This window comes from Podarcis tiliguerta (assembly GCF_965153285.1).
Source record: "Podarcis tiliguerta genome assembly, chromosome: 2".
NCBI classification, from domain to species: Eukaryota; Metazoa; Chordata; class Lepidosauria; order Squamata; family Lacertidae; genus Podarcis; species Podarcis tiliguerta.
In genome coordinates this window covers 31661587-31685761 of record NC_139535.1, presented here as the reverse complement: position 1 = coordinate 31685761, position 24175 = coordinate 31661587, and the positions used below count along the sequence as shown (strand labels likewise).

The following is a 24175-nucleotide window of genomic DNA, read 5'->3' as shown; positions in this document are numbered from 1 at the left end:
TGGTTATGATGGATCACAATGTGGTTCTTCACCCAAGCAAATATAACAGGAAATTATGAACTTAGCCGTTTTCAAAGTGCACCCATTGTTAAGATTTGCATAAGTAACTGCACCGTCTGTGTTCAGGAGATTAACAATTTGTTACCTATATTACCCTGTGATGCTAATTACACACAAATGCCTTCCAGTCAAGGGAGAACTTCTTTTCTGTCATGCTTCTTTTGTTTCCTGACTTGTTTCTTAAGGCTACTTCCCCGTCTTATGTTTACTAATATGCCTGGATTTACAGTTGGGCAATTGAAGCAATTGCAAGGGGCCCAGATTCTGAAATTTCTATTTTCTATTATTATTTTTTTAAGAAAGCCCACTTCAAAGAAAGTTAGAAAGAGAAATGTGCAGAGAAATGGCCCAGCCTGCCTTTTCCCGCCTTTCACTGTTTTAAGCCAATGAGTGAAGTCCTAAGTTGTGATTGATGAGTGAGTTATTTTACCCAACAGGATTTGGGAATTTCTGGGTCCTAAAAAGCTGCTATTTTCTATTTTCTTTTAGTGATCTTTCTAGTACATTTTCTAGTCTGGGGAATATCTGTTGTTTTTCCAGAGCTAGCAGGAGGGGGCAGCTGGTTAGGAGGAAAATGAGTACATTTGTAATATAGTGCAGACTTACTTTTCCTAATTGCTTTGGAAAACTCTTTCCCTGCCCTCCACCCGAAGTAATTGAATAAATGGAATGAAAGTTTGAAGTTTTGGAAATAGGAAGTGATTTATAGTGTTCTGTGTGAATGAATAAAATAGTTTGGTTAAGTATGATCTGAATAGGGTTAGACTTTAGATGTTCAGGTTCAGGTTTGATTTTTGTGGAAAGCGACAATTTCCCACAGAGGTACGTAGGGGGAAAAGACAGCTAATTTTAAAGGTTGATTGTTTTATCACTGCTTATTATTTTCCTTATTACTGATCTGTATAAGCCACTGTGGAAGCCTGGAAGAGAGTTTTTTTTGTTTTCTCGTCAGTTGTATAGCATGAAAAATGACAATATTGCTGCTTCAGGGTAATGGACTTTGCTTGGTTTCTTGAAGCAGTGTGTGTGTGTGTGTGTGTGTGTGTGCATACCCTCAACATTTTTCTGATGAAAATATGGAATAATAATAATAATAATATAATAATAATAATATTTATACCCTGCCCATCTTCCTGAGTTTCCCCATTCACTCTGAGTGGCTCCCAACAGAATATTATTAATAATAAAGCAATAAAACATCAAACATTAAAAACTTCCCTAAACAGGGCTGCCTTCAGATGTCTTCTAAAAGTCAGATAGTTGTTTATTTCCTTGACATCTGATGGGAGGGAGTTCCACAGGGCGGGTGCCACTACCGAGAAGGCCCTCTGTCTGGTTCCTTGTAGCTTCACTTCTCACAGTGAGGGAACCGCCAGAAGGCCCTCGGAGCTGGGCCTCAGTGTCCGGGTTGGACAATGGGGGTGGAGACACTCCTTCAGGTATACTGGGCTGAGGCTGTTTTGGGTTTTAAAGATCAGCACCAACACTTTGAATTGTGCTCGGAAATGTACTGGGAGCCAATGTAGGCCTTTTAGGAGCGTGTTATATCATAACAACAACAACAACAACAACAACAACAACAACAACAACAACACCCCACTCTGGGTGGCTTCCAGCATATGTAAAACAAAATAAAACATTAAACATTAAAAAACAAAAACCTTTTGCTATACAGAGCTACCTTCAAATGTTTTCTAAAGGTTGTACAGTTACTTATCTTCTTGGCTCAAGGGTCACACAACTCCATGCACTCCAATATTTCTCTGATGAAAATAGGGACATCCTAAGGAAAAGCAGGACATTCCAAGATCAAATCAGAAAGTGGGATGGCTTCTATAAATCTGGGACTGTCCCTGGAAAATGATACTAGTAGCCTGACTACAATTTTTCTGCCTCCACAATGCCCCAGAACTACCATGGTTCCAGGTCATGTTGAAGGGGCTCCACATACAAAATGGTGGTGAATATTGAAAGAAAATTCTACAAAGTGACCTTTTTGTTCTAGAGGAGGTAATAAAAAGCAGAAACAAAAACAGCACAACACATTTTAATTTTCATTTTGCAAAAAAATGTATTCTGAGCAATTTTATCTCAGCTCTACTCTAAGCTTCTGGAGTTGAAAGCAATGGGCTATGGAATAATTTCTCCTATTTTAAATGCAGATTCCTGGCATGTACATTAATGACACATACCAAGGAGTATTTCCACTGTATTTCCACTGAATCCTGCTTTAATATTTAATAAGCTGTAGGCCATATAGGTCCTTTGATTTATTAGCATAGCTTCAATACATTGATTTAGGTCCAAGTCTAACAAATTGCTGCATCCCCCTCTGCCCCTTATTTCATCAGTAGCCATGAAATCCAAGGGATTTCAGTGTCAAGCTTTGCACCGATAAAGCCAGCCTTGCTCCATGTTTTTTTACGATGACAGGATAACAAAGAATATCACAGTATATGTAGAAAATCCGTGTAGTCAGTGAGGCCTAATGGTAACTACTCAAGGATTCTGAAGGTGTTAGCTGGTAAAAGCTGAAAAGCCTAGGGAAGAGTGAATATATTATCTAGGCTTTAAAAATGAAAGGGAGAAGACTCAAGGAATTACGGACTGATTAGCTGTTCTTCAATACCAGAGACAAAATTAGACCAAATCATACACACTATTTGGTTTTTAACCACTAAAAGAAAATCTGGGTGATGAGTAGTAATCAACATGGATTTGTTAGGAACAATCAGGGCAAACCAAAATAGTTTTATTCTTTTATGAAACTTCCTTCTGTGAGGCTTTAAACTACTCCTAAATGACAAGCTCCCGCAAAATGATTGAGCAATGTCTATAATAAGATGCTTTCTATGGCACTGATACACACGTGATAGGAAAGTTATATTCAAAGACCAACAATTAACGTATCATCACGAAAATTCAAAGAATGATCAACTGGAATCTCCGTTGTTGCTCAATGCTTTTACCAATTGACATGTCTCAAATAATCCTGAGGGAACCTCAGCTGTGGAGCGTTGGAAATAGGGTAATGGGTAGGAGATCTTATCAAGCAAAACAAGAATACTACTTACAGGAACCTGTGTAAATTGCTCCATTAGGTGTGAAACTAAATGTTACAGGTTTGCTCACTGTGTCCGAGGGCTGCAGTGAGCAGTGGAGAAACTCTGAAGGATGACTAGCTCAGTGTTAAGAGCACACACTTTGCATTCAGAAGCAGTGGCGTAGCATGTGGGGGCCCATAGGGGCAGTTGTCCCGGGCACAAAAAAATTGTTAGGCGGGAAGGAGGAGGGATCTCGAAGCATGGGAAGTCAGCTAAAAAATAATAATAATTTATAATTAGGCATAACATTGGGATTTGTTTGATTATTGGATAATTTGGAATATATAATTTTGTTTGATTGGAAAATTTTAATATTTATTATTTTTTTTAAAAAAAATTGTTAGGAGCGCAAAATTTCAACACCCGTGCTGCCTCAATACAGCTACACACGTTCATTGCTGTGCTCCGTTGAAAATGCCTTTTCCATGCGAACCAGGAAGTGACTTTTTCAGACAACAGAACAACTCTTCTTTTCTTATCTATGCGGCTATAATAATAATAATAATAATAATAATTTTAAAAAAATTATTTATATCCCGCCCTCCCCAGCTGAAGCCGGGCTCAGGGCGGCTAACAACAATTAAATAATCAAACAATCAAATAATCCAACATTCTAAAAACATTCAATTATAAAAATTAATTAAAATCAAATCAATGGCAACCGTTAAGCAAAATTCTGTGCAGGTTGCCAGAGGAGGGAGTCAGGCTGGGCCCTGACCAAAGGCCTGGTGGAACAACTCTTGTCTTGCAGGCCCTGCGGAAAGATGTCAGGTCTCGCAGGGCCCTAGTCTCTTGTGACAGAACGTTCCACCAGACTGGAACCACAGCCGAGAAAGCCCTGGCTCTAGTTGAGGCCAGCCTAACCTCTCTGAGCCCTGGGACCTTCAGGATGTTTTTATTTGCAGACCGTAGGTTTCTCTGTGGGGCATACCAGGAGAGGCGGTCCCATAGGTACGAGGGTCCTAGGCCGTATAGGGCCTCCTATGCTCTCCTGGGTAACATGAACACCTTAGGTAGTTGAATATGCATGCGTACTTCATCTGTTTTCTTTCCTCTGGTTTTCCTTCCTTTGCCGCCTCCCATGCAACCCATGTTACACCACTGTCAAGCTCAAGATTTCAATGCCTACAATGTCCTAGGAAATATCCCTGTCTGGAACCATGAAGAGCCACTGCAGTACAAATTTCCTGGTCAATTTACCTTCATTCCAACATAACTCAATAATAATTTCCATATTCTTTGGTCACTATGCATACTGTCCAGCAGGCCTTTTGGAATGTGCATGCCTCACATTTTTGTATATTCTCTAGGCCCTGGAAAATGTGCATATCATGATAGGTTTTGTTAAGCCTCCCTCATCCTACAGTCCTCCCTCCCAATGCTTCCATGTTGACTAGCAGGAAGGGACACCATAAATCACATGAAATTAGACAATGGGATGCATGTTGCTTGTAGGTGACAGGTTGCTCATCTCTGACAGGAGAGTATGAGCATATTCATATTGCCCTGAGAATGTACAAGCATGCAGCTGAGCTATTAGGATTCTATTAACTGGGAAATGTGCACATTTCCCTCTTCATTGGCAGATTATGTGCACATTGGGCTAGATGGACTTGGTAGAAACCATAAAGTATGTTTATTTTTTTACTTTTTTTTTAAATTCCAATAAAAAAGAATTTTTAGTCATACATTTTCAGTACAATCACAAATACATATTTTTGACTTCCATCAGTTCATCCGTGAATCCTACGTGTTCTCGTCTTTATACTGCAAGTTCAAAATTTTGTCATTGTCTTTTATCTTAAAATCCACCTACTCCCCCTCTTCCCTTTTTTACAAGGTTTGTATATATATTTCTTCACAAAGCTTCCTGTAAACCCACAAGCGTTATTTGTTCATCACATATGCTTTTCATATAATCCACAAATTTACTCCAGTCCTCAGTGAACTTGTGATCCCATTAGTTTCAGACTTTCCCTGTTAATTTATCTAGTTCTGCGTAGTCTGTTAATTTCATTCTCCACTCTTCTATAGATGGTAGTTCCTCCTGTTTCCATTTTTGGGCCAGTAGTATCCTTGCTGCCGTCACTGCATATAGAAATAATTTCTGATCTTTTCTATTTATTTCATTTCCAAACATTCCTAACAAAAAAGCTTCTGGTTTTTTAGCAAATGTATATTTCAACATCTTTTTCAACTCATTATATATCTGTTCCCAGAATACTTTAACCTTATTACACTCCCACCACATCTGGTAAAATATTCCTTCTTTTTCTTTACATTTCCAACATTTATTACTTACTTTATAAATTTTTGCTAGTTTTACTGGAGTGATATACCATCTATAAACCATTTTCATCACATTTTCTTTCAGTGCAGTACAGGCTGTAAATTTTATCCTTTCATTCCATAATTTATTCCACTCATCAAATTGTATATTATACCCCAAATCCCTGGCCCATACCATAAAGTATGTTTCAACGTTTCTTTCCACCCACCTATGCAATGATCCATAATAGTAGAAGTAAAACTGAAAATGGCTTTCAAGCCTGTTTCAGGTGGATAGCAGACAGACGTGCTGCAGAAATTGGGGGCAGAGGAAGGAGCCTGCCAGTTTCACAACTGCTCTTTGCTGGTTTTGTGTTCTTTGAGTTTCTCCACACACTATCCAAATCAACAGGCCAAGAGCCTGCACATCCAGGAGCTGATGATTGTCATGATCTTGGAGTCCAACTTCCCCTCTTGAGGGGACAAAGTGGGGAACTTGGAGGAAGAATCAGAGAGTGAGGAGGAATTGTCCACACATTTATCAACCACATCGTCCCTACCGCACCAAGAGCTCCAGCACAGGAGGTCAGTCTTTTAGCAGCAGTCTGGCAGAAGGAGATTGCATTGCCACTCCAGTTTTGAAGCTCCAATGAAACCACTGCCTCCTCAACACTGTAGGAGTTGAGAGCCACTGAAATAGGCAAGTCCCATTTAACTATAGGAATTTCTGCTGCTGGGAGTGAAACTAACTACCTTATTTTTTGCTCTATAAGACTCACTTTTTCCCTCCTAAAAAGTAAGGGGAAATGTGTGTGCGTCTTATGGAGCGGATGCAGGCTGCGCAGCTATCCCAGAAGCCAGAACAGCAAGAGGGATTGCTGCTTTCACTGTGCAGTGATCCCTCTTGCTGTTCTGGCTTCTGAGATTCAGAATATTTTTTTTCTTGTTTTCCTCCTCCAAAAACTAGGTGCGTCTTGTGGTCTGGTGCGTCTTATAGAGCGAAAAATACGGTACCCAGATTAAGCTGCAGTGTTATCTGAGGCCCAGTCTAGGACATGCTAAACTTGCATCCTTCATAGAGCTGACTACCAACATGGTACATCTTGCCTGCCTATTAGAGTCATCATGAGGAGCAGCACACAGTTGTCCCTCTACCTCTTGATGGAAACTAAATGACAAAGTGGCAGACATGAGCAAAATGCAGGATACTTCTCAAGACCAGCTGTATGGCAACATATACACAGGTGATCAGGCTGGGCAGATTACTGTGACATCCCTGGTTGCACCCCAGAAGCATTTGGACACTGATTTCTATTGCTGTTTTCGAAGATTGAGATCTGGGAATGCAATGACCTCTTTCATCTTCCTCAGCAGCAACAAGAAATACCTGCAATAATGTGTGAGGCTCCTTCACTGGATCATGACCTGCACAAAAATGTGCTGTTCTTGCTTACTTTTGCAAGAGGAGTGTTCCTGATGAAACTTTGCTGTTAAATATGTTATTACAGGAAAACCTTCAGTTAAATATATTTATATATGATTGTAGAGTAGTAGACCCATCTAACTTTCAAATATATATATATTTAAATCTATTGATTTTTCCTTTTTTAAACAAACCTTTCCAATCTTTTGTCTGAATTGTACCCAAAATAAAATGAAAAGCTCTGGTGGATATGGTGGAAATTACATTCCATAATTTATTGGAACCTTGGACAGTAAAGGGAACTTTACCAACATTGCAAATAAAGAGACTGGCTTTAACCTTCAAAAATATTAAATTTTATCAATAAAAATCTAACTGCTTTGAGACCTTTATCTGTTTTCTTCCTAACAATATCTCGATAACGCATATTGCTTTTCTAAGAGCAGTTTCTGGAGGTTGTATATGACTGTATTATATTTGAATGTTACATGTAGAATACATGTTATATCACTCACAAAAAAGGCCTCAGGACCAGTCCATGCTAGGGCTGCCTTACATCCAGATTTTCCCAGAGATTACTGGAATTGACATCTGGGGGAATTTCCAAAAGGCGGCACTTTGTCCTGGATCTTAGGCAAGTCAATCGAAAAATTGCATTTTCTCAGTGTTTTTGTAAAGAAAAATGCTCAACAATGTCAGGGATTGTCTTTAAAAAGCTCAACAAGGTTGAGGCATTCCTAAGAAAAGCTCAACAACTTTTGGGGTGTCCTGGTTTTTAACTTTTTGAAATACGGCAACCCTGGTCCATGCCATCTTGGTGTCTGAGGTGATGGACAAGACGGTGTCCCTCATCACAGCCAATTGGACTGGCAGTTTAATCTTATTTCAGGATGGAAGAGCTACTTCCAGTGCACCTACGGAAAGCAAGCTAACAAGGGGTGCAAGGCAGGCTGTGTGGTATAAACAGCTTTGTTGTCCAACATTGTCCTCACTGCTGCTTCTGCACCACAACATTGGCTCCCTCACTCTGCTTGATGGGAGGGCCAGCAATGAAAACTGAAACTTAAGTAAGGAACTACAGTGGTGCCCCGCAAGACAAATGCCTCGCAAGACGGAAAACCCGCAAGACGAAAGGGCTTTCCGTTTGCAGAGGCGCTTCGCAAGACAAATTTCCCTATGGGCTTGCTTCGCAAGACGAAAATTGACGAAAATTTTTGAGGTTTTTTTCCACTCCAAAACCCCTTTTTCTGAAGCGCTAAGCTGCTAAAAGCATTTTAGCAGCAAAACCGCTAATCCCTTAAGCCTTTAATAGGCGTGAATAGCCCTTAAACTGCCAATAGCGCTAATAGCGCCAATCTGCTAATGGGCTTGCTTCGCAAGACGAAAAAACCGCAAGACGAAAAGACTCGCGGAACGGATTATTTTCGTCTTGCGAGGCACCACTGTACATTGAGATGAAGTTCGTCCATGGTGAAGACTTTATTCTTCTTGATTTATCATGTTTACATTTAGTGTTTCCCCCCGCATGGTGTAATGTTCTGCATGCACCTGACTTGGCTGTGGCTCACTTGGATAGTGGATGTGATTGTTGGAAAACCCAGCAGCAGGAGTTAAAGACACCTCAAATTATTGATTCTGCTCTGCAAATGGCTGGCTGTAAGTAAACAAGCAGGAGTGGTCCAAGTCATTTTGCCGCCTGAGACAGAATGACAAATGGAGTCCCCCCATGTTAAAATGAACAGTACCCCTGAATTAAAGTGACTAGTGTGTGGCCAGTCATTAAGTTTCAGAGCAAGGATTTGAACCTGACTACTCAACATCCAACACCTTGACATTTTCATAGGATGACTGGAATCAGGATATATACATAGCAAATTAAAACAAATGGATGGACGGATGCTTCTTCATTTCCCTTTCCAAATTCCCCAACCACATCCAATTGTCCTGATGGGACTTCACCAGTAAAGATCACTATATAAACTCTTGTAGAGGATTAGCCTACCATGACTGTGATAGCACAACTTCCTTACATACATGGGATCTTTAAATTGTGATGAAATAACAGCACTAACAGTAATTCCAGACCAGAACTGGTGTGTAACGCAGCAGGATACCATCTGGACTAGAGACAGAGCAGCCATGAGAAAAGAAATTCATGCATCCTCAGCTTTTGTACATTTCAGAATATCTGATCTGATTTAGCTGCATTGATTTTCCCATTTTCTGCTTCCAAACATATGCTACAAGTTTAAAAAAAAAACAACACACCAAAAAAACCCAGGGTTGTGACATTCTGAGCTATGCTGTATTGCTTTCTGGTGCTCATGCAATTTGTGTGCACTCAAAGGTAAACAACATGATGAAATAATCAGGGGGAAAGTGAGCTTTTATGTTTGCTGAACAATTCAAAAGCTCCATCTCTGCACATACACATTTATTCAGTACTTCTACATTGCCAGGCCTATGATTCAGCATCAACTGCAACAGCTTATCAAGTGACTTGTCCAACTGTGGATTGACCAAATCTTACACTCTCAAATTCACTTGGCTATTGGAATGCAACTCCCACTAAAAAGCAATGGTAAAAATGTGTATTTTACTTCAATATTTCAGTAAAACATGTGTAAAAAATAACTATGATTTAAGTGTACTTTTTGTGTATTCTTTTTAAAAAAATCCACGAAAAATGGGACAGAACAGACCAATGACTGGAAAGTGAAGCTGAAATGGAATAGAATTATGCTGCTCAGTGCCTCCCTAGTTTCCTGCGGTTTATTTCTACACTCCGGGAGAGACTTGGGACTCCTACACTCTTGGAGGCTGCATGTCGTTCTGCTACAAACCGGGCCTGATACTTGGAGGTGTGCTGGACCCAAGGATAGGAGTTTTGGTTGCCTAGAAAATTCCAAAGGTTATGGCTAAACATAACAATTAAAATATCACTCAGTATCTGGGGCCACTGGTACCCACAATGAGAGCCAATGGAGTGGTTAGAGTGTTGGACTAGGACCTGGGAGACAAAGTTTAAAATTAGCACTCAGCCATAAAGTTTACTTGGGCCATTCTCCATGTCCATGGCTTCTGAATGTTGTGAGGGTAGAAAGGAAAAGCTTGTATGCCACCTTGACCTCTTCAGAGGAAAGGTAGGAGCCTTTTGGCGGTCCCTCCACCCTCAGAGGCTCAAGGGGTGGGTGGCCCAGAACAGAGCATTCTCTGTGGTGGCCCCAAAGCTTTGGAACTCCTTCCCCACAGAGGTGCATCTGGCGACTTCATTGTACAGCTTCCTGAGTATGTTGAAGATACTTGAGGTGTAGAGTCGTATCTTGATTCTTGAACAGAATGCGTTCTGGGAGTTTGTTCGACTCCCAGAACCATTCAAAACCAAGGCGTGGCTTCTGTTTGGCTGCAGGAGCTGATTTGTTCAGGAGCCAAGACATTTGAGATCCAAGGTACGACTGTATATATTTTAGGACCCATCTTATTTTTATGATTGTAACTTGTTTTAAACTGTTTTCTATGTTGTTTTAAAGCCTTGGAACATTTGGGTAAAGGGCAGGAAATAAAGAAATAAAATATTCTCAGTGCTTCATCGCTCAACATTAACAATCAGTTCATTTCCCCATTTGCAGAATGGAAAGTCAAGTCCTGAAGAAAGCGCCTCATTTCCCTGTAAGCCACCATTATCAACATGGCTTCTGAGAGACACCTGCCGTGGCTAAACCGCAAAGAATATGTCAGAGCACTCAGGCATCCCAGGTTCCTTGCAGAGCTTCTGATCCTTGGTATGGATCCAAGCTTCCTCAAGCATGCTTGCCAGTACTGCACTTTATTCCTGGACAAAAGGATGGGAAATTATTGTGGAACTTCATCGGCTTTCCTGAGGAGCAATTAGCAACAGGCTTCAATGCAGCTCCCTCAGCGAGGAATGTTTTTGCTTACTCTGCAAGCTAGCCCATTGAAATCTCACCCTGAGATGCCAAACAAAAGCTCCTTTATTAACAGCTCCAGCCCTGTTTACAACAGGAGGGAAAGCTTTTTACAATGTGGACAATTTACAAGTGTGAAAGGGCTGTCTGACTCTGGGGTATTGCTTCCCTATGCAGCCCATTAATCTTGTATGTGAATTAAAGCGCTTGTCAATATCTCTTGAAATTAACAAGCTAAAATCACAGTTGGTGACAGACAAGTGACTTTCACGTGGCAATGGAAGTGAACTGAGTTAAATAGGAACCATCATCCCTTCCTCTGATTAGTGATGGAGCCTGAGACAGAATGATTTGCATGTATTAGAAGGAACCTCATTTCACATCCCAGACAAATTGGTTATTTTAAATAATATTTGGTCTGCTGTTCTTACCCTCCATGAATAGTTATGAGTGGTATTTTTGTTTCATGCCTGCACTCTTCCCCACTTCCATCCGTTCCTCAACATCATTTCCCTTCTGTTTCTTATATAAAAAATTATGTCTGAATTGAGGACTGAAGGCTAGGTTGTTGGTTGTTTTTTTTAAGCCATCTATAAAACAGACAAAATGTATGTCTGCTTAAAAGTAAGTCCCACTGATTTCAATTGAACTTACTCTAGAGTAAGTTAGTACAGAATTGGAGCCCACAAACTTTTACCCTGCCTTTCATCCGGATCAGCCTATATGGAGTCTTGCAGTCTATATGGAGTCTTGCAGTCATTTAAACAGTAAAATATGAACAGGAGTACATCCATTAAAACTGATGAACATGATTGGCTTTGAATCATTCATTTCAATGGGTCTGCTGTGAGTAGGGCTAGTATTGGTCACAACCCCCAAAGAAATATCCCAATATAAAAACAGAGCGCGGAACAACAGAGCAAGCAGAAAACATAAGTGGAAGGAGGGGGAAAACTTAACTGGGGAGGGTGTTCCACCACCAAGCTAGTATACAAATGTCTTGTGACTACAGAGCCTCTGATGCCCTTCTGTTCTTTGATTTCCATGAAGGAGGAAATTTGAATGTACATTCAATGAACATTATGTACCCATCAAAGTGCAGATTTGGCTCTGTATGGAGAAGCATGTTTACTGTACATTAACTTCAGCCATCAAGTCACTGCACGGTTGTGAAAGACCGTTACCACAAGCAAGTGATCATGGGATGCAGTGCTCATCCCAGGAGGCAAGCTTATGAAAGGTGCCAAAAATGAACACAACTTGTGACCCACCAATCTGGTCTGCCAGTACTTAGCAATCTTCCTGGTTTTGTCACCCCAGGCTGCTGTGGGCAACTATAAATGGCTGGTGGCCTATATTTAGCTTGAAGGCTTGCAACCTTTGTAATTTTGAGCTATCTTTAATTGGCAACAACCACAACAGTGTAATTACATATAGCCTGGCTATTTATGACATCGGAAAAAGAAGTTGCAATGCCCCTGTTAATATTCAGCTCGATGAAGATATTTCCCTTACACCTATTTATTTACATTGACTTACTTTTACATAAAAGTGGTGCAATAATGAAAACATTCCCTAGCATTCTAATGATTTTTTGTGCGTTTAAAAACACCATTTAAATTTGAGTTATGTAAGCTTCATTCATAATAATAGGCCTACATTATGCACAACAAATTAATATTCATGAAGATTGTGCCTCTCAACTGCATTTCAGACTAAGGGGGGGGGGGATCTACTTTAGAGTTCAAATATTCCCAGACCCTTTCTATTTTCTTGGCATTGTTGACGTCAAGAATGCATGGCTACTATTTCCGACAGTTTGAATAAAGAATCTAAATGGTGCCTTTTTGTTTCCTCTATGACATTTATATTTAATACCGTTTTCCTATATTACCAAGGAGGTAATACTGAAAACAGCAGGCCCCTAGATACAAGATGCCTGTGGAGAATGCCACTGTCGTAGTCAGGGAAAGAAGCTAACAAGAAACAAAAAATGCCTGCGAGTAAAACCTGCACATTGCTTTATCTAACACCTTTGCTATAAAAAAATAGTTATTGTGCTTTAGGTACGCATAGCAATTCAGTACTCTACACATTAATATGAAGTTTGGATTACTCACACAACTATGTACCTATGTACCCATATACTTTAATCTGCAACTGTACCAAATTAGTGCCTCTGTCTTCCTTAAAACCCCCTTTTTCTTCTTTTCCTTCAGATTGCATGATGCAAGTCCTGATACGTTCTGCCTTGGTCAATGTCAATGCCAACATATCTAGTGCTGAGCCATTTAGGAGAGCTGCTGCCAATCATAGAATTGTAGAGTTGGAAGGGACCATGAGGGTCATCTAGTCTGACTCCCTTTCACCACAGGAATATTTTGCCCAAGGTGGGGTTCAAACCCATGACCCTGAGATTAAGAGTCTCACGTTCTACCAATTGAGCCATCCCAGTAGACAATACTGCCTGAGATATCAGTGGTCAAAGTGTAAGGCAGCTTCCCATGCTCTTGTCTCCATGTTCCAAAGACATCACGGGAGGCCTCTTTGTTTTGGTGCTCATTCTTCAGGTTGTCTGTTTTCTGTGCAGGAATCCTAGTTTATTTCAATCCAGATTGCAGCTGACCTGAAGCTTGGTTTCTAGATGTTTCAGCAATAAAGGCCATTTCACACAGAACAGTTTTGCTGTATCAAAGTGATGTCCATGTAGGAGACCATCTTGTGTGAAGAGTTCTTGATGACAATATAACTCTGGTAGCCAGCTGACAAGAAGACACCCTGCTATTATATGTGGACAATTTTCTTCTTGCATATTTTATGTATTCTAATTGTGTTGTTATGAGTTTGGTGGGGTAGACTGTATACTTCTGCCCACCTGCTAACCCCTGGATCCAGAATGTGTTAAGCCAGGCTAGGTTCTTGTGTTGAGGTGATCACCTGGGTGATGGGCCATTAAGACAGCAAGGAAAGTGGGTTCTGTGTAAGACAGCAAATGGGTGAGGCCCCTTCCACAACTCAGAGATGGTTAGAAGGACAAAGCATGAGTTTAGAGTTGAGTTTTGCCGTGGTGTGACTGAGAAGCAAAGCTGCAAGTTGGAAAGCCAGAGAGAAATAGCAGTGGTTGATTTCTGTTTGAAACCAAGGCTGCGGCTATGGGAGAAACAAGACTCTTTTGGGATGTTAATGCTGTGAACCCCTCCATTGCAGGCTCAGGTTGTATATATGTGAAAACAAACCAAATATCATAAAGACACCAGAGTTTCTGCTGTGCCTCATTGCCAAAGAAAACACAGATCCTGGGTAAGGATTTGGGTGGCATGCAACAGTATTTTCAAGCTTATTCCCTTATCTATTTCATCCATTTTAGTGTGTGTGTGTATGTGTCACAGCATTTCTAAAATACAGTGGTACCTTGGGTTACAGACGCTTCAGGTTACAGACTCCGCTAACCCAGAAATAGTACCTCAGGTTAAGAACTTTGCTTCAGGATGAGAACAGAAATTGTGTGGCAGCAGCAGCGCCGATTCAGGTTAAGAACAGTTTCAGGTTAAGAACGGACCTCCAGAATGAATTAAGTTCTTAACCCAAAGTACCACTGTACAACACTTGAAAACAAACTCAATTAAAAGGTTTATGACCCAGGGTTTTTTTTCAGCCGGAACTCGCCGGAACTCAGTTCCAGCACCTCTCCATTGCCATTATAAAAGAACAAGGGAGGCCTTCATGGTGAGTTCCAGCATCTCTTTTTCTAGAAGAATAGCGCTGCTTATGACTGAATTTAGCTGAAACCAGAAATGGAGTCTTATGCACTACTGGGATAACACTGAAAAAATCTTCCCTCTGCGAAGTTTAGAAAAGCTTGCCATATGCTCCGCTGCGCTGTCATCATATTGCACCTTTATTTCTGCAATCTCAAACTTGCTTACTGTGTAACAAGTAAGCTTTACACAGAGCTATTCTTGAAGAGTGTTCAGAAGCTTGAAGTGATATTAGAACACAGCAGCTTTCACTGAAGGAGGCATACTGCCAATACCACATAGTGGCATGGCATCTGCTTTAGTGGTAGGGCATCTGCATTGAATGCAGAAGGTCTGAGGCTCAGTTCCTGGCATCTCCAGGTAGGGTTGAAAATGTCCCCTGACTGAAAGATGCTAAACACTGCAAGTCATTGTAATCAATACTGAGATACATGGATGAGTTGTCTGATTCAGCATAAGGCAGCTTCCCACATAACACCACTTCTAAAGGACTGTGAAAGGATCTGAAGCTGGTCTGCCTGAAGTCAGTTCCCCGTAGAGCACGTCCTTGGGAATCTTAAGACAGAAGTGCAAACATGCTGGGAATGTGGGCTTGGGAGAACACATCTTTGTTTGAGATTCTGTCCTGCCATGTGATACCCAAAATCTTCCTGATGGAGCACATGTGGAAGGTGTTGAGGCATCGTTCCTGCGGGTTGTAAGTTGCCCACAACTCACTTCCATAAAGCAGCATGCTCAACACACAATCCTGGTAGACCTTCATCTTGGTATTGAATGTTAGCATCACATTCTCCCATACCCTTTTGGAGAGATGAGCCATTGCCTTAGCTGCCTTGCCAATATGCTTGTCAAGTTCAGCAGGGATGGAAAGATTGCTGGTTATGGTGGAACTCAGGCCAACAAAATCGTCTACCACCTCAAGCATGTGGTGAGCATTGCTAATGTGTGGAATGCAGGTGATGTTCTGACCCAAAATGTTGGTCATTGTCAGGCTGATGGTAACCATTAATATAAAGGTAAAAGGACCCCTGACCATTAGGTCCAGTTGTGACTGACTCTGGGGTTGCAGCGCTCATCTTGCTTTATTGGCCGAGGGAGCCGGCGTACAGCTTCCGGGTCATGGGCCAGCATGACTAAGCCACTTCTGGTGAACCAGAGCAGTGCACAGAAATGCCGTTTACCTTCACACCAGAGTGGTACCTATTTATCTACTTGCACTTTTGACGTGCTTTTGAACTGCTAGGTTGGCAGGAGCAGGGACCAAGCAACGGGAGCTCACCCTGTCGCGGGGATTTGAACCGCCAACCTTCTGATTGGCAAGTCCTAGGCTCTTTGGTTTAACCCACAGCACCGCCCGAGTCCCTTCGACCATTAATATAGTATATACTAAATATAATATAGTACAGTGGTACCTTGGCTGTCAAACTTAATCCGTTCCGGGAGTCCGTTTGACTCCTGAAACCATTCGAAAACCAAGACGCGGCTTCCGATTGGCTGCAGGAGCTTCCTGCACTCAATCAGAAGCCACATCGGACGTTCAGCTTCCGAAAAATGTTCACAAACAGGAACACTCACTTCTGGGTTTGTGGTGTTCAGAAGCCAATTTGTTCGGGAGCCAAGCTGTCTGAGTACCAAGGTATATGGTAAATGGCGTTTCCGTGTGCTCTGGTTTCTGTCACGGTGTTCCATTGTGCCAGAGGTGGTTTGGTCATGCTGGCCACATGACCCAGAAAACTGTCAGGCCAAGGGAGCTGTGGACAAATGCCAGCTCCCTTGGCCTGAAAAGCATGATGAGCATTGCACCCCATAGTTGCCTTTGACTGGACTTAACCATCCAGGGATTCTTTACCTTTACCTTATATGCTAATATTATTATCACTACTGTCATTATAATTATTTAACTATTTTAAAATATCATTTTAAAATAGCTCTCTGGTGGTTCTATTTTATGACCACAATACAAAAAAAAATAAAAATTAATATTAAATAACAAATCCCACAAACATGATGATGAATGTACAAGTTGAAGTTCAGGCAGACATAACAATTTTTAATTACACTACTAAAAGACACAATTGGGAAATGTGACATCAGAAATGTTGTTCTGTCTTCAAAAACACAAGCGTCTTAGATATGCATACCCAAAGATGGTGCAGTTTACATCTAGTTGCAGAACGTCTACAGTTGTCATCTATAAATTCTCTTGATCTTGTGACCATAAAGATTATTAAGAAAGCTTAGACTCTGCCACAGATGATATCATTTAATCCAGCGCAAGGGATCAATGTGCCCATATATTTATATGGCATTTGAACATTATTGCACTGCAGGGGACAGTTACTGTGATCCTGGCTTCTGCTAACCAACAGTTTAGGAACTAGTACTTGAAATTAGCTCCAAGCTATACTTTTACCAGGCTTCTTATAATTCAAAAAACATTAGTAAGTCCTTCCTTCTGTGCCTTTTATCTAAACTAATATCAGTTCTTTCTAGTCCATTGGCTTAAAGCCTACAGTACATGAGGGATTCATGGATGATCGCCTTGGATTTCCTTAACCGAGGGGACCATACTGCAGATAGTTGAATGTTGTCTGATATGAACAGTACATTTGCACAATGAGTCCAAGGCTTCTTTCCTCATCAGAGACAGACAGACAAAGAGCTGCATAAATCTTTGTTTTTCCTTTGCTTATAATTGATCCTCTCTACTTATGTGCCACTTCTCTCCTCCCCATACTAGCTCAAGACGGAACCTGGATCCACAAAAGTGAATAAGCTTTTTGCTCATGGAAATGTATGGGTTATAACCAAATAAGTCATATTCAGAGAATATATAATTACCCCTATCACCATGGCTCTGTAAGAGCCCTTAAAGCAACATGGCAGTACCAAGAATGAATGAGCAGAGTGGTTAAAATGGCTCCCTCTTTGTTTTCTTTCTGACAGCAGGCTAAGAACTTCCTGTTCAGAGAGGCTTTGGAAACATAGGCGCAGATGATGCTGTCAGGACAAATTGTATTTTAATTGCTGGTTTCATCTATGTTGTGATGTTGTTGTTTTAATTATTGCTTATAACTAGTTTATTTTTATTCTTCTGTATTCTATAATTGGTGCTTTTAAATGTTGGAAGTTGCCTTGAATTCTGACTTGGGATAAAGGCAGGATATAAATATAAATGTAAAATAAATAATTACAAATAAATGAACTGAAAGCAAACCAGTGTAGGTAAACAGCAACAGAAGTACCAGGTTTTGATTTTGGTTTAAGTTTTAAGATGGGGCAATATTGATTACTTTTAAAAGATTTTAGAAAGCCACAAAAAAGTGGCTTAGGCAATCCAGTAGTATGGGCAGGGTATAAGTTTAATAATAATAATAATAATAATAATAATAATAATAATAATAATTTTTTTAAAAAGTATTAAATATGCCAGCTAAATGTCTCCAAGATCACAGATCCACAACTGGGGTACTGCTAAAGAAAAGACCCTCTGTCTTAAATTCAGTTCTTCACATTTTGCAGAAAATCGTGTTTGTCTAGTGTTTTTTTAAAAAAAAAAATATGAAACTTCATCAGCATGCAAATTTCTCCTAATAAACACATTTTTATATGCAGTTTCGACTCAGGTACATATTTCTGCAAGACTTTCCCCTGATACAATGCATTGTGGACTCTCATTTGGACTAAGTAGTTCAGTCTCATATTGCATATGTCAAAACAAACCCAAGGATTTCTCAAAATGCATTGATCAAATGCATATAAATCTCTTTGGTAATAAGAAACCTTTCAGCTTCTTGCCAGCTTGAGGTTTTCCCTTTTTCTCATGGCGCATGTTTAAAAAGAAGCCTGCTTCCTAACCCAGGATGACTGAAACCACCACCAGCACCAACCACATATAAATACACTCACTCTTGAGTAAGCGCCTGAATACAAATTTATCACCACTTGAATACTTTGAAGTGAGCTACACATTATAGTCTCCATAGGAATTGACATCCCCCTGACCAGCTTTCCACAAACGAGCCATAATGCTGAGCAACACGAGTCATAGTGTGAATTATGACAGTACGTTTCCCTACAAGGGATAACACAGAATCGGGGGTAGAGAAGTTCATTCTGTGCTGGTTCCACAGAGAGCATTAAAGCAGACTGTTCGCCAAGCACTTCATGTCCTGATGGTTCCAGTCCTACTTTGATAGCCATTTCCATCAGTCAGTTTGCTTTTACCTTTGAGCAGTCAGAAGAAAAATGACTTTAGACCATGGCAGAAACAGACAGGAATGACCACCTTTGCACACATGCAGAAGTCTGTGAACCATCACCGTTTCTACAGCCTCCTTTCTATGACCTCTGTGACAGGCAATTTGTAATAGGAACAGAAAAGGATTAATAATTAATACCAGCACCGATGTCTGAAACAGCTCCATGAGGCTGCCTTTCGAAGTATATTTTATTAATGAGCATTAAAAACAATTGCTCTCTTAGTGCGGCAGCCAGCCCAGATGGAGGACGACGAAAGGAGGATGGCGGGGAGGTGGCGGCGGGGTGGGGGTGGGGGACGTGCAACTTTCTCCAAGCTGCTTTTTGAAGAAGAGCTGCTCTCACAAGAGATGCAAGAATAAAAAGGCAAAGGCTGTGATCTAGAGCTGTGTCGGTCCAATGTGTTGTTTTCTCATAAGTGACTGAGTTCAGTGTGGCTTTCACCCTTCTGAATGTGTTTAGAATTGCAGTCTCAAGCTTCCACAGTGGGGGGAATGCCCAATTTGATAGCTGAGGCTGTCTGGCTGGATTGGACATTTGCCCCCCCCCCCCCGAACACAATAGCCTTCTATTCAAGGAAGAGCTCCACAACACCGACGTGTCCTCTAAGTAGAACAGGCTCGTCCATGAGCAAAGCTCTCCTTTCATGAACAGTGCCTTGTTCTGTTCATGGAACGGAAACTCAGGACCCAGTGTCTACAGTAGCACTATTTCACTTCCCTGGCTTATACTTATACCTAGATATGCTTATACTTCTCTGGTGTAGGAAAGAATGTGGCTGCATAAATTTCTTCTATCTTTTCCATCTCCCTCTGTATTTGTGTGCGTGCGTGAGTGTGGTCTACTGGATTTTATTATTGCTTTCACTATGCGTGGGCACACATACACCTGTGCTTAAAGGACAGCTACATATTTTAGGTGCAAGCAACAATGGCATGCCAATTACAAAGCAAATGTGTGGAGGTGTATATTCCTGTTAATGCAACTAAATGTCAGTAAGGTAATTACCATGTGTGACATTTCTGTGACTCTGCTGGACATCATTATACTTTTGTGATTACTTCATTTTCCAACCTAGAGCGGGGTGAGGAGCAGGTATCTTACAAATAGCAATCGGACCATGAAAAAAGGCATCCCAGGGGGTGGGGGTGGGGTGAGGGAATAGCAACAGCTCTATTAAGCAAAACCTAATTGTCTTCATCTTTCTTGACCTTTCCCTCGATTGTAGATAATTGTTGTGTGTTGCAAGTACCAGTATATCTGTCTCATTATTGCTGTTTACTGGGGAAAGATATTGGAATTCAGCATGAAAAGGGAAAGATGAGCAAGTTCAATCATTTCATAGCAAATTTCATTGATGTTTTAATTGCCTAATACATTGTTTTCAAAAATAAAATTGATGAGGAAATAAAATATCCATGCAACTTACATGCAAACTGGAGTTTTGCTTTCCTGCTCAGAATTGTTCCAAACGAATTTGTGACCAAACACTGGTATGTTCCAATATCCTGTTTTTTATGTGGGTTATTGATTGCCAAGCTGCCTCCAAGCAGCCTGTAGTGATAACTCATGGTGAGATCAATATCTGTGCCATTTTGCTTCCACCTTTGAGGGAAAAAAATCAAATTATACTTATAATTTACGGAGGCTATTCAGGTTTCTTTTTTAAATAGTGTGCTGTAGCTTACCTGCAACAATAAAACCATGGTTAAAATATTAGAATATCATACCATATTTCACAGCAGACTGGTTTTTATATCCATCTTGTAAATTCCCCTGTAAATTTTACTGTTTGAAAAATCCTCTCTATTTAATGGTGTATCCTAGGCAAGCATCCAAATGTCTACAAAAAATAATTATAACTTATTCATACATACGAAGTTATACATTCAAATGCAATAGGAGGATGACACAACTACATCCTTTTCTTATTATAAAAGGTACCTAGAAATATTTTACAGTCTTTGCCAGTGATGTAATAAATTTGCTTATAGCAATGATTTCAGAGATATAAATCAGAACAAATTATACTTCAAAGGGCAAGAAGAAAGCAGAAAAGGAATGTTTTTATACCACTAGTTTGAGATTGATAATGTAATAATGATAACACTGTTATTTTAAAACATGATTTGTCTCTGTTAGCCCGTTAGAGAGAAAATGAATCGTGTCTGCAACATATCACAGCTATTTACAAATGCCAAAATAAATTGTCTTTCATAGATAATCATATTTTCCACAAGAACAAAAATGTCCTGTGGATTAACCATTTGTTGTAGCAAAACAGAATTCTCATCACTTATGTAAAATCACATTCCTGGCACCGCTGACATTCACAGGCACAATCCTCCAAACAACTATGCATGGCCAGTGTAGCTCCTGACCTGGGTATTATTATTTCTGATCATCCTGGGGTCTTCCAACACTATACCAGAGACCACCTCAGCTAGCTCGGTCAGCAACAGAGTGCTCTGCTGAGCCACAGAGTGGTTGATAGAACAACTGTTTCCTTAATCTGGTCCAACATCAAGTGCAGATCTGCTAAACCCAGCCCAATATCAAAAGCTTTTCTGGTAGCAGAAATAGTGCTTCTATGGACAATAGCAACACCCCACCACACTTGACTCCCTGTTCTAGTCTGGTGCTGCACAGAGTACCCAGATGGACACAGCTGATGGACACCCAGTTTACCCACCTAAGTCTTGGTAATACACATCAGGTCAACCCCTTCATCCACAACCAAGTCATGGATGAGAATGATCTCATTATGGACTGACCTGACATTCAATAACACCAAACCAAAGGGATCAACAGGTAAGATACCAGAAACTTCTGGGACAGTAGGAGGGCTGAAAAGGGGATATGGATCAAATATCTAGGTCTCTGCCCCAGATGGAGGTCAGCAACTCCACTCCAAGTATAATTTCCTCTGCCTATCACCTCTGAAACTGAGGCATCAACTTCACAACTCCTTGCTACCTGTCCTCCCTGCTAGTATCATCATCCACTGTCACACTATACAAGACAAAGATTAGGGCCACACATAATTAAAAAGGGTCCAGGAATAGGCGCATCCCCAGCTTCTATAGACCATTAATGATAACCACACAAATTCTTCCCCATCTCAACCAACTCTCACAGGCACACAGAACTGTAGCCTTCTAGTATTGGTAGCTAAATGACCTGCCACGAAATGTAAGGGAAATCAGATCCCTCCTCCAGCTCTTCCATGTAATTGGAGCCCTGCTCTATTGCAGGCTGGAGCGGTATTAGGATTGGGCATGGTTGGCCACCTGCTGAGAGGCCCCCACTACAACAGGAAGCTCACTGATGTTTCTCCTTTTCTGTCAGTGGCAAAAAAAAAAGAGACGAGAAGAGGTACACTAAATAAGTCTTTCCGAATTCCCCTCCTGAAACCTTGGAATGTCAATGAATGTCTGTAGCCTGGTTGTATTAGTTCCGCCATCACTTCTGTTTTACCTGGATTTATTCCACTAGAAACAAACCTGAATTAAATGTTTGCTCCTCACCACTTTTGTAGCTTAGAATGCATTGTTGTCTATAAACATCACTCATGAAGGAAATGGTCTGAGCTGGTCAACAGCGAGTACAAAATTGCTGGGATACATGACCTCATAAAAACCACCACTCTCTAATCTACTGTGAAACTGGAAGCCCCTACTGATTTACGAATGTTGGAACATCAAGCAGTCATATGTTATCTACAGCACATTAGTACAGTGGTACCTCGGGTTACAAACACTTCAGGTTACAGACGGCGCTAACCCGGAAGTAGTACCTCGGGTTAAGAAATCTACCTCAAGATGAGAACAGAAATTGCGTGGTGGCGGCAGTGGAAGGCCCCCATTAGCTAAAGTGGTACCTCAGGTTAAGAATGGTTTCAGGTTAAGAACGGACCTCCAGAATGAATTAAGTTCGTAACCAGAGGTACCACTGTACTGTAATGTTTGGCTGCAGTTGCTGATCATTTTGACTCCTCTCCCCATTTATTTCAATATATGTGCAATTAACATGCCCTGGACCCAAAACTTGTTCTCAGTTTTCTAGCTCTGGATGTACTGGTGTTTAATTTGCCAGCTCACTTTAATTTCAGAATCAATCACTGAAATAACTGCTGTCATCATTACATGGGCTCCCAATTAAGGTCTATAATTGTTTCTCAACACAGATGCAAAGTTGTTGGCTTATTCGCGGCAAATGAATTTTTCACAGTGTCCCCCATAATCATTCTAATCACACAGTATGATTATTATTAAACTGTGCATATAGATCAGGGAAGGAGCTCCTGGTTAGGGCCTTTTCTTAATTAATATGTTTCAATCAATGAAGGAAAGCTATTAATGGATGCCTATGATTGCCAGGTGAGGTTTAATCATATCATGCATACTCCGGTGAATTACTTAAGATTAAAAACAAAACAAGAAATGGAAACTATTTCAGTTCATTCTTAGCTCTAGAGTAATTCAGTATACTTTAATTATTTTAGACATGATTTTTAAATGCTAACGTATAGCTTTCTTACTTTTATTTGTGCAAACTGTGCTTTAGAAAGAACATAAACCAGACATGAGGCAACTGGATACTTTGAACAATTAGAGGGACATTGGCCTAAATCTAGTAGAAAGTCCAGTTTGCTCAAGTTTATAATGCAATTTAAAATTAGACAATGGATAATGTTCAGTTTTATTGGAAAGAAATGTTTAAAACTGACATTTGATGGACATGTGAGAAGTTTTAGAATTTTTCAGAACTGATCATTGAGAAATGGTTGAATACTACATACATATGATATTCTTCTAGGATAACTTTAAAAAATGTGGCATCAGAACAATGAAATTTATTTTGGGGTTCTATTAACTGCTACCAAAAGCAAAGCAAAAAATTGAAAATGATTTCAGAGCATCTAAATGGAGTGTTCCAATAGTCCCAATACAACAAGAATGGTTTAATGCAGTTTGATATCTTGCCACGATGAGCAAATTAACAGAAATGGTACACTTAAGGAAAGGTAAACAAAGAACAATTTGAGAACCTTATCATCTCCCATTATTAAATATATGAAACAAGAACATCAACTAGTATAATTAAAAACCTTTTCATTACTATTATGATGAATAATTTACGGTATACAAACAATATTAAATATATATATATATTAGAGGATATATTTATATTTTAATACATTGCATTAAAGTTACACATTTAAGGCTTGATGATTTAGAAATAAATTATACATTTGATGAATATTAGAGTGGAATATGGAATATGTCATTTTGGTCTTTGTATGTTTATAATTTGAAGGGACGCGGATGGCGCTGTGGGTTAAACCACAGAGCCTAGGACTTGCCAATCAGAAGG

The 24175-nt window shown here is 40.3% G+C and overlaps 1 protein-coding gene and 1 long non-coding RNA gene across 8 annotated transcripts in view; one reads left to right on the top strand and one right to left on the bottom strand.

Moving 5' to 3' along the window:
• LOC310670128 (contactin-6-like) overlaps positions 1-24175 on the bottom strand; it is a 199204-nt gene that overhangs the window by 93958 nt on the left and 81071 nt on the right. For 6 of the 7 annotated variants that reach the window (XR_014507533.1, XM_083424816.1, XM_083424818.1 and 3 more), the window contains exon 4: positions 20229-20404. Coding sequence is in view for 5 of the 7 variants with exons in the window: in XM_083424816.1 (XP_083280942.1) it covers positions 20229-20404 (176 nt within the window). In the remaining 2 variants the exon portion in view is untranslated. Of the gene's footprint in view, positions 1-20228; positions 20405-24175 lie in introns of those variants that run through there. The other variant, XM_083424819.1, reaches the window with a different exon arrangement.
• The window catches only part of LOC310671185, a 917602-nt gene continuing 899660 nt past the window's right edge, over positions 6234-24175 (top strand). Inside the window, exon 1 of the long non-coding RNA XR_014507873.1 lies at positions 6234-6321. This is a non-coding gene — a long non-coding RNA (uncharacterized lncRNA). The remainder of the gene's footprint in view (positions 6322-24175) is intronic.